This window comes from Ranitomeya imitator, chromosome 5 (assembly GCF_032444005.1).
Source record: "Ranitomeya imitator isolate aRanImi1 chromosome 5, aRanImi1.pri, whole genome shotgun sequence".
In the NCBI taxonomy this organism is placed as follows: domain Eukaryota; kingdom Metazoa; phylum Chordata; class Amphibia; order Anura; family Dendrobatidae; genus Ranitomeya; species Ranitomeya imitator.
In genome coordinates this window covers 575,084,174-575,096,295 of record NC_091286.1, presented here as the reverse complement: position 1 = coordinate 575,096,295, position 12,122 = coordinate 575,084,174, and the positions used below count along the sequence as shown (strand labels likewise).

Here is a 12,122-nt window from a genome sequence, read left to right as displayed (position 1 = left end):
TGGGTAAAGCCTGGATGGAGTTATTCCCATCTCCGCACCTCCGGTGGGTAAAGCCTGGATGGAGTTATTCCCATCTCCGCACCTCCGGTGGGTAAAGCCTGGATGGAGTTATTCCCATCTCCGCACCTCCGGTGGGTAAAGCCTGGATGGAGTTATTCCCATCTCCGCACCTCCGATGGGTAAAGCCTGGATGGAGTTATTCCCATCTCCGCACCTCCGATGGGTAAAGCCTGGATGGAGTTATTCCCATTTCTGCACCTCCGATGGGTAAAGCCTGGATGGAGTTATTCCCATCTCCGCACCTCCGATGGGTAAAGCCTGGATGGAGTTATTCCCATTTCTGCACCTCCGATGGGTAAAGCCTGGATGGAGTTATTCCCATCTCCGCACCTCCGATGGGTAAAGCCTGGATGGAGTTATTCCCATCTCCGCACCTCCGGTGGGTAAAGCCTGGATGGAGTTATTCCCATCTCCGCACCTCCGGTGGGTAAAGCCTGGATGGAGTTATTCCCATCTCCGCTGTGAAATGTCTGCTTCAGGACATTGTTGTATTTCCATTATTTGTATTTCCACCAAAGAACCATTCTGGAGTACGTTTTCTTAGAGCTTTGTGTTGCGTAGTTCCTCCATATTCTGGCACTAGCTGCAGTGATTGGACAGTATCGGACTGTGTAGAGACCTCGCCTTAGGCCAGTCTCACACATCCAGATATTTCCGGTATCGGAAGAAACGGTCCTGGAGCTATCCGTGTCCGTGTGTGCACGTAGGCCATCCGTGTGTCTGTGTTTATCGTCTGTGTGCTGCCGTGTGTCCATGTATTGAAACAATTTGTTTCAATTTTAACCCTATGACTTAAAAAAAAAAAAAGCACACGAACGGCATCCGTGTGCGGTACGTGTTTGCACGCACCCATTGACTTTAATGGGTCCGTGTGATCCGTGCGCTCCCATGAACACTGACATGTCTCTGTGATTTGCACACGGATACACGGTCCGTGAAAACACGCTGACATGTGCAGAGACACATTTATTTTAATGTGTCTCGTGAGTCAGTGTCTCCGGTACGTGAGGAAACTGTTGCCACATGTACCGGAGCCACTGACGTGTGAAAATGCCCTTATATTGAGTGACTGCACTTGCCTGCCCAGAAGGATCGCTGGCTAATCTCCAGCCCTGTGCTTTTGTGCGTGCTCCTGGTCTCCTACAGTGTTAATTCACACACAGGGATTTAGGGAGAAAAAAAGAAAAATGTCGGCTACCTGTATAGTGAGTGTATAGTGCAGTCAAATTGTGTCAAGTGTCTTAATGCCAGTGAAGTAAGTCTTAAAAATGTAATTGACCTCCTAAGTATCCTGCATATAATAGATAGTGTGAACATGCCAAACATAAAGAGAAGCAATAATAATATTACCACTAAAATCCTTCTGCCGGCAGCCATCCTCGCCTGACATAGGTTTCGCATCTACTGCTTCATCTGGGGTTGGGATTAAAAATAATTGTTAGGATCTTGGCAAAGTGTAGGGGAAAAAAACAATAGCGCAAAAATGAAACTTGGTCGAGCAAGAAACAGATTAAAGACTATACTTTTAGAACAAAATATTGGTGTGCCTGTGTGCCATGAGCTGTAAGGAGGCATCAGGAGGAAGGGAAGTATGTCTGACCTGACTAGCTAGATGCACCAAGTTATCATGTCCTACGTAATCCGATTTCAGCATCTTTTCTGATATTGCTTGGGAAACCTAGTGTGCCTGAATTGTGTCTGAACACCAGGATATCAATTATTCCTTCCAGGTTTGTTTATGTGATAGCAACAGGCGACTTGTTATCGTCACAATAGAGACAGCATTACTCGTGCCGTGTTATCCCAGGCTGATGATCTGCGGCTTCTATGGCCAGCAGCTGTTGCTTGCAGACACATTTCTGTGCCAATGTTTAGTTTTTAATTAAATTGCGGATGATTTATTTTCTCCAAAACTGAAAGAAGGGAAATGGCAGCTAAAACCATGGTGGAGATTGCTTTTATTTAGTATGTGGCTGTGTTGATATGTGACAACACTGAAAAGTGTAAATGGATCGTTTGCATCTCTTCCGTGTTTTTGAGCTGCGCTGATTTTGACTTACAATTATCAATGCAAAATATGATCTAAATACAACTTGAAGGGGGTCTGTCAGCCCAAACTGACGGTATAATCTAAGCACCTAGCCTTGTAGGGGATATGGTCCCTATAAAGTCACACCTTCTGTGATCTAATAGCTTCCTTCATTCTACAGAAACTGACGTTTAATCAAATATGCTAATTGGGATGCTCGATGTCACCATCTGTGTGGCCAAGAGGCTCAGTGCACCATTCTGCCCACTGGTTTTGCTGTCCCTGTCTCCATCACAGGTGATTGACAGTCCTGACTTGCCTGGACTGAACTCTGTCTGCAGAGAAAGCTTAGGGAAGCCAGTGCTGTCACTACTGAGGGGGCATGCGAAACCAGTGCTGTCACCACTGAGGGGGCATGCGAAACCAGTGCTGTCACCACTGAGGGGGCATGCGAAACCAGTGCTGTCACCACTGAGGGGGCATGCGAAACCAGTGCTGTCACCACTGAGGGGGCATGCGAAACCAGTGCTGTCACCACTGAGGGGGCATGCGAAACCAGTGCTGTCACCACTGAGGGGGCATGCGAAACCAGTGCTGTCACCACTGAGGGGGCATGCGAAACCAGTGCTGTCACCACTGAGGGGGCATGCGAAACCAGTGTTGTCACCACTGAGGGGGCATGCGAAACCAGTGCTGTCACCACTGAGGGGGCATGCGAAACCAGTGATCAGAATGGTGCACTGAGGGTGCATGCGAAACCAGTGCTCAGAACGGTGCACTGAGGGGGCATGCAAAACCAGTGCTGTCACCACTGAGGGGGCATGCAAAACCAGTGCTGTCACTACTGAGGGAGCATGTGAAACCAGTGATCAGAATGGTGCACTGAGGGGGCTTGCGAAACCAGTACTGTCACCTCTGAGGGTGCATGCAAAACCAGTGCTGTCACCACTGAGGGGGCATGCGAAACCAGTGCTCAGAATGGTGCACTGAGGGGGCATGCGAAATCAGTGCGGTCACCATTGAGGGGGCATGCGAAACCAGTGATCAAAACGGTGCACTGAGGGGGCATGCAAAACCAGTGCTGTCACCACTGAGGGGGCATGCGAAACCAGGGCTGTCACCACTGAGGGGGCATGCGAAACCATTGATCAGAACGGTGCACTGAGGGGGCATGCGAAACCAGTGTTGTCACCACTGAGGGGGCATGCGAAACCAGTGATCAGACTGGTGCACTGAGGGGGCATGCAAAACCAGTGCTGTCACCACTGAGGGGACATGCGAAACGAGTGCTGTCACCACTGAGGGGACTTGTGAAATCAGTGCTGTCACCACTGAGGCGGCATGCGAAACCAGTGATCAGAACGGTGCATTGATCTTCTTTATTGGGCTTGGTTCACCCAAGAGGATCAGTGCACTATTCTGCCCACTGGTTTTGCTTTGCATGTCCATGTCTCCATCACTGGTGATTCACAGCCCTGACTTGCCTGGACTGGACTCTGTCTGCAGAGAAAGCCCACTGAGGGGGCATGCAAAACCAGTGAACCTATTTATGGGGCTTGGTTCACCCAAGAGGCTTAGTGCTCCGTTCTGCTCACTGGTTTCACATCCCCCCTCAATTGTGAGAGCACTGGCTTCCCTGGGCTTTCTCTGCAGACCAAGCTCAGGCCAGGAGAGTCCGAAGCGTCAATCACCAGTGATGCAGGAGGGGACATGCGAAACCAGTGATCAGAATGGTGCACAGAGCCTCTTGGGAGAACCAAAGGTGCATCAAGCACCATAATTAACATGTTTGATTAAGCTTCAGGAGATCGGTGACTTTTGATCCCAAGCAGATTCCAACAAAGTGTAGCATGCCATATTATTGGTGTTTTGTCCTATAAGCATGTCTTCTGGGATAGTGTCTCCCTAACACTGTGCAGCCATATAATGGCTCCATATAGCACTGACAGTGTCCGTGGCTTTGTACTGCCGTGGCCATCATCAGGCGCTGATGGGTGTGCACAACGCTTACGCTGCCCACATGGTTCTGCATTAGGCGAGGTCTGCGATGATATAGTGCGGCCCACTGAGCATTACGTCTGGGTTTGTGTAGGAATCTTTGAAAAACTATATTGCGAAGTGAACCCCAACAGAGGCATTCACTTGGATGAAGCCGCGGACACTGCGGACACTGTCACACTGACACCTATGGTTTAAATTGGGTTTTTATATTAAATGGATCTATTTTGTTAATTTTGATCGGCTATTTAGAAGTTTTTCATTCTGAGCACTAAGCCCAATACTAGGCTTATACTTCCTGTCCTGTTCAGCAGAATCCTGGACACATGCTGCCATAGATTGGCCCTGTCTCATCGATTCCTACAGGAGACCTCTCTGGGCGTGTTTTGTTCTGGCAAAGGTCACTATTAACAGTGGATCATGTGTTATCTCTTGTATATAGAATTGTTACCTTTTATGTTAATCCTGTCTGTGCTGATAATGAGACTGTTGAAAACTTGTCTATTCAGAACAGAAAGTGTGAGTCTAGTATTAGGCCATTGTGAAAAATTCTAATCTTTCAAATGTTTGCTATAGGTGGTGAAATGGAAAATTGATAAACACATTATCAAATGAAAAAAAAAATACATCTACAGATTAAAACAATGCGTTATCTTGTGATGAGAAATTCCCGGTTTAGATAGGCAAGTTGCAAACCTGTGTTGACATTTTTACTAATTGCTTCATCCAGAAATAAAAGTGTTTAATCTGCCGTGTGGCGTAATTCCAAAGGGGTGACGGGTCTGTGGCGCACCTCACTGAACGTTCCCCAGTCGCCTCCCCGCGTTCTGAGCGATGGATCAGGGGTCTTTTCAGAAGACCACCAGTGCCGTCACTCGGAGCAGAGGCCAGAGGGTTGGAGGGCTCGGTGCAATTCATTTCTCTGCTAGGAAACGCCCCCTGGACACTCTGAAATAAGAGATGATTAAAGGGTATTTATTGGTTTATTATATGTTTTTTTCATAAATCAATAGTACATGTGAAAATATTTTACTTTGTAATATATCTTAATAGAAAATTCAGCTTCTTTCTCTCGCAGGACTGAGCGGTCATTCTCAAAACTTGTCTTCAGTGAATGCAGATTCTCCCGGTGCTGAGATAGGTGGCAGTTGGTGCCCATGATGTTCTATGGAGAACCGTTGTCCTAGGAGAACTTGCAGCAGAATGTCCGTGCCTGCCTCTAGCTCCTTCCCATCCTCTTCTCTCCATAGAATTTTAAAGAGAATATGTGAGCAGGTTTTTGCTTTGTAATCTGAGAGCAGCATAATGCAGAGACCCTTATTCCAATGATCTGTCACTTGCTGGTCTGCCGTTTCACTGCTGCAGTTCTCTGAATGCTGAGCTCTGTATAACCCCACCCACACCACTGATCGTCTGCTTTTTGTGTACACTGCATAGGCAGAAAGCAACCAATTAGTAGTGGGAGCATGGTTATACAGAGGAGAACATGGCATGAGAACTAATCCTCTAGTGATAATAATCCTGATAAAACACTGATTTTTATTAAATCAACAACAAGCAGCCCTGTATGCGATACATCGCTGGAATCAGGCTCTCTGCCCCTGCATCTTGCTCCTCTCAGATTATATAGCAAAAACCTGGGGACAGATTCCCATTAAAATGCTAAATACAGTTTGTACCCATGAAGTGAAAGTGAAAGATCAGTCTGGGTGCAGGAAGAGGTCGATTTTTTTCTCTGATAAGATATATTGCAAGAGGACTAATGATTTATGAAACTAAAAAATAAAATGTTAATTTCTTCATTTCTGCTTTATGCAACTAATGTGTTTATTTATATGATGTGGGTTTTTTACTTCACATTTTGTGCCATTATAAAACAATATAAATGTGTTGCTTATGACTTATGAAATAGATGGAGTATCCTGAAGGAATAGAAGGGCAAGCGGCATCTCCGATGCTCTGATCGTTAGATCTACCTTCGATGCTCTGATCATTAGATCTACCTTCGATGCTCTGATCGTTAGATCTACCTTCGATGCTCTGATCATTAGATCTACCTTCGATGCTCTGATCATTATATCTACCTTCGATGCTCTGATCGTTAGATCTACCTTCGATGCTCTGATCATTATATCTACCTTCGATGCTCTGATCGTTAGATCTACCTTCGATGCTCTGATCATTAGATCTACCTTCGATGCTCTGATCATTAGATCTACCTTCGATGCTCTGATCGTTAGATCTACCTTCGATGCTCTGATCGTTAGATCTACCTTCGATGCTCTGATCGTTAGATCTACCTTCGATGCTCTGATCGTTAGATCTACCTTCGATGCTCTGATCGTTAGATCTACCTTCGATGCTCTGATCGTTAGATCTACCTTCGATGCTCTGATCGTTAGATCTACCTTCGATGCTCTGATCGTTAGATCTACCTTCGATGCTCTGATCGTTAGATCTACCTTCGATGCTCTGATCATTAGATCTACCTTCGATGCTCTGATCGTTAGATCTACCTTCGATGCTCTGATCGTTAGATCTACCTTCGATGCCCACATGCCCATTAGAGGAAAGCGGAGTAAGGCTCTGGGGTAATAGTTTCATGCACGGCTCACTGTGAGGCGTGAAATCCCCCTCTTAATATATCCATTACCGCTCACGGATGGCGGCTCCCATAGTGCTGAGTGCTTATGGAGACGCCGCTTCCTTTACACAACTAGGACTAACCGTATTGCCCATCATTATGGATGTCCTTGGATTGTGACCAGATGATGCTTGTTTCTGTTCAGTGAGCGCTCTCTCCTGCTGTACACACCCAGCGCAGCACATCTGGATCATGGGGAGATCTTCTCAGATCTACTGACATTGGTTATTCACAGTATTATCATCCAAGTGATGTATATGAATTGGTACCAGAACTAAGCATCAGCACCCCCATCGTATACATGGCAGAGAGCAGTGCACCCGACACACCCATCATATACATGGCAGAGAGCAGTGCACCCGGCACACCCATCATATACATGGCAGAGAGCGATGCACCCAGCACACCCATCATATACATGGCAGAGAACAATGCACCCAGCACACCCATCATATACATGGCAGAGAACAATGCACCCAGCACACCCATCATATACATGGCAGAGAGCAGTGCACCCAGCACACCCATTATATACATGACAGAGAACAATGCACCCAGCACACCCATCATATACATGGCAGAGAACAATGCACCCAGCACACCCATCATATACATGGCAGAGAGCAGTGCACCCAGCACACCCATCATATACATGGCAGAGAACAATGCACCCGGCACACCCATCATATACATGGCAGAGAACAATGCACCCAGCACACCCATCATATACATGGCAGAGAGCAGTGCACCCAGCACACCCATTATATACATGACAGAGAACAATGCACCCAGCACACCCATCACATACATGGCAGAGAACAATGCACCCAGCACACCCATCACATACATGGCAGAGAACAATGCACCCAGCACACCCATCATATACATGGCAGAGAGCAATGCACCCAGCACACCCATCATATACATGGCAGAGAACAATGCACCCAGCACACCCATCATATACATGGCAGAGAACAATGCACCCAGCACACCCATCATATACATGGCAGAGAACAATGCACCCAGCACACCCATCATATACATGGCAGAGAGCAGTGCACCCGGCACACCCATCATATACATGGCAGAGAGCGATGCACCCAGCACACCCATCATATACATGGCAGAGAACAATGCACCCAGCACACCCATCATATACATGGCAGAGAGCAGTGCACCCAGCACACCCATCATATACATGGCAGAGAGCAGTGCACCCAGCACACCCATCATATACATGGCAGAGAACAATGCACCCAGCACACCCATCATATACATGACAGAGAACAATGCACCCAGCACACCCATCATATACATGGCAGAGAGCAGTGCACCCAGCACACCCATTATATACATGACAGAGAACAATGCACCCAGCACACCCATCACATACATGGCAGAGAACAATGCACCCAGCACACCCATTATATACATGACAGAGAACAATGCACCCAGCACACCCATCATATACATGACAGAGAACAATGCACCCAGCACACCAATCATATACATGGCAGAGAACAATGCACCCAGCACACCCATCACATACATGGCAGAGAACAATGCACCCAGCACACCAATCATATACATGGCAGAGAACAATGCACCCAGCACACCCATCATGTACATGGCAGAGAACAATGCACCCAGCACACCCATCATGTACATGGCAGAGAGCAGTGCACCCAGCACACCAATCATATACATGGCAGAGAACAATGCACCCAGCACACCCATCATATACATGGCAGAGAACAATGCACCCAGCACACCCATCATGTACATGGCAGAGAGCAGTGCACCCAGCACACCCATCATATACATGACAGAGAACAATGCACCCAGCACACCAATCATATACATGGCAGAGAGCAGTGCACCCAGCACACCCATCATATACATGGCAGAGAACAATGCACCCAGCACACCCATCATATACATGGCAGAGAGCAGTGCACCCAGCACACCCATCATATACATGGCAGAGAACAATGCACCCAACACACCCATCATATACATGGCAGAGAACAATGCACCCAACACACCCATCATATACATGACAGAGAACAATGCACCCAGCACACCCATCACGTACATGGCAGAGAACAATGCACCCAGCACACCCATCATGTACATGGCAGAGAACAATGCACCCAGCACACCCATCATATACATGGCAGAGAGCAGTGCACCCAGCACACCCATCATGTACATGGCAGAGAACAATGCACCCAGCACACCAATCATATACATGGCAGAGAGCAGTGCACCCAGCACACCCATCATGTACATGGCAGAGAAAATGCACCCAGCACACCCATCATGTACATGGCAGAGAACAATGCACCCAGCACACCCATCATATACATGGCAGAGAACAATGCACCCAGCACACCCATCATGTACATGGCAGAGAACAATGCACCCAGCACACCAATCATATACATGGCAGAGAGCAGTGCACCCAGCACACCCATCATGTACATGGCAGAGAACAATGCACCCAGCACACCAATCATATACATGGCAGAGAACAATGCACCCAGCACACCCATCATGTACATGGCAGAGAACAATGCACCCAGCACACCCATCATATACATGGCAGAGAACAATGCACCCAGCACACCAATCATATACATGGCAGAGAACAATGCACCCAGCACACCCATCATGTACATGGCAGAGAACAATGCACCCAGCACACCCATCATATACATGGCAGAGAACAATGCACCCAGCACACCAATCATATACATGGCAGAGAACAATGCACCCAGCACACCCATCATGTACATGGCAGAGAACAATGCACCCAGCACACCCATCACATACATGGCAGAGAACAATGCACCCAGCACACCCATCATATACATGGCAGAGAGCAGTGCACCCAGCACACCCATCATATACATGACCGAGAACAATGCACCCAGCACACCCATCATATACATGGCAGAGAGCAGTGCACCCAGCACACCCATCATATACATGGCAGAGAACAATGCACCCACACTGATCTAATCTAATTGGAATGCCCATCCATTGTACTAGCATTTCAAGGGGTTGTTCATTTAAGGACATATATATAGTTTTTAATATATTACTTTTAATACTGTATACACTGTATGCAGAATTATTAGGCAACTTGTATTTTAGAGGATTATTTTTATTATTGAACAACAACTATGTTCTCAATCAACCCAAAAGACTCATAAATATCAAAGCTTAATATTTTTGGAAGTTGGAGTGTTTTTTTTTTTTTAGATTTGGCTATCTTAGGCCTGTCCCACACGTCCAGATAATTCCGGTACCGGAGTTATCCGTGTCTGTGTGTCCGTGTGCTCACGTGGCATATCAGTGTGGCACACGTGCGGCAGCCGTGTGCCGTCTGTGTACCACACCGTGCAGGAAACAGCGCTAGAGTTAAGCGCTGTCCCTTGCTCTGGGTGCTGAATCCAGAATTCATTCCTTCTTCCCAGCAGCGTTCGCTGGAGCGAAGGAATTAAAAATGATTTTTTTTTTTGTTAAAATAAAGTTCCCAGTAATCTCCTCCCTCCCTCCCTCCCTCCCTCCCCCTGTGCGCCCGCCCGCTGGCATTAAAATACTTACTCCCCCGATGCTTCCTCTTAGCGTCGCAGCTCTTCCTGTATGAGCGGTCACATGGTGCCTCACATTACAGTGATGAATATGCGGCTCCACCCCTATGCGAGGTGGAGCCGCATATTCATCACTGTAATAAGCGGCACCACGTGACCGCTAATACAGGAAGAGCTGCGACGCTAAGAAGAAGCATCCGGGGAGCTGGGTAAGTATTTTAATGCCAGCGGGCGGGCGCACAGGGGGAGGGAGGGAGGAGATTACCGGGAACTTTATTTTAACAAAAAAAAAAAAAGATTTTTCATTCCTTCGCTCCAGCGAACGCTGCTGGGAAGAAGGAATGAATGGGGCTTCAGCACCACACGCGAGGGGGGACAGCGCTTACTGTAGCGCTCTCTCCTGCACGGCACACGGACTGCACACGGACAGCATCCGTGTGCGGTACGTGTTTTACACGGACCCATTGACTTTAATGGGTCCGTGTGATCCGTGCGTTCCCACAAACACTGACATGTCTCAGTGTTTTTCAAACGGACACACGGTCCGTGAAAACACGCTGACATGTGCAGAGACACATTGATTTTAATGTGTCTACGTGAGTCAGTGTCTCCGGTACGTGAGGAAACTGTCACCTCACGTACCGGAGCCACTGACGTGTGAAACCGGCCTTAGGAGGATATCTGTTTGTGCAGGTAACTATTATTGTGCAGAATTATTAGGCAACTTAATAAAAACCAAATATATTCCTATCTCACTTGTTTATTTTCACCAGGTATACCAATATAAGTGCACAAAATTTATAAATAAACATTTCTGATATGCAAAAACAAAGCCCCAAAAAATGAGTGACGAATATAGCCACCTTTCTTTATGATGCAGCCTCCATCCATAGATTCTGTCAGTTTCTTGATCTGTTTACGATGAACATTGCGTGCAGCAGCCACCACAGCCTCCCAGACACTGTTCCGAGAGGTGGACTGTTTTCCCTCCCTGTAGATCTCACATTTTATGAGGGACCACAGGTTCTCTATGGGGTTCAGATGAGGTGAACAAGGGGACCATGTCATTTTTTTTTCTTCTTTGAGACCTTTACTGGCCAGCCATGCTGTGGAGTAGTTGGAGGCATGTGATGGAGCATTGTACTGCATGAAAATCATGTGTTTCTTGAACAATACTGACTTCTTCCTGTACCTCTGCTTGAAGAAGTTGTCTTCCAGAAACTGGCAGTAGGTCTGGGAATTGAGCTTCACTTCATCCTCAACCTGAAAAGGTCCCACAAGTTCATCTTTGATGATACCAGCCCATACCAGTACCCTACCTCCACCTTGCTGGCGTCTGCCCTTTACTGATCCAGCCTCTGGCCCATACATCTGGCCCATCAAGAGTCACAATCATTTAATCAGTCCATAAAACCTTTGAAAAGTCAGTCTTAAGATATTTCTTGGCCCAGTCTTGATGTTTTATCTCATGTTTCTTGTACAAAGGTGGTCATTTTTCAGCCTTCCTGACCTTGGCCATGTCCCTGAGTATCGCACACCTTGTGCTTTTTGTTACTCCAGTAACGCTGCAGCTCTGAAATATGGCACCACTGGTGGCAAATGGCATCTTGGCAGCTTCACGCTTGATTTTCCTCAATTCATGGGCAGTTATTTTGCGCCTTTTTTGCCCAACATGTTTCTTGCGACCCTGTTGGCTATTTGCCATGAAACACTCGATTGTTCGGGGATCACGCTTCAAAAGTTTGGCAATTTCAAGACTGCTGCATCCCTCTGTGAGACATCTCACAATTTT

General features: G+C 47.1%; 2 protein-coding genes across 3 annotated transcripts in view; both read left to right on the top strand.

The window, feature by feature from the left end:
• Positions 1-12,122, top strand: part of PIK3CB (phosphatidylinositol-4,5-bisphosphate 3-kinase catalytic subunit beta) — a 256,475-nt gene that overhangs the window by 49,582 nt on the left and 194,771 nt on the right. The window lies entirely within an intron of this gene.
• Positions 7,033-9,755, top strand: LOC138637863 (mucin-17-like). The gene is made up of 2 exons (XM_069726789.1): positions 7,033-8,939; positions 9,029-9,755. The coding sequence occupies exons 1-2, from the start codon at positions 7,033-7,035 to the stop codon at positions 9,753-9,755; spliced, it is 2,634 nt and encodes an 877-aa protein (XP_069582890.1).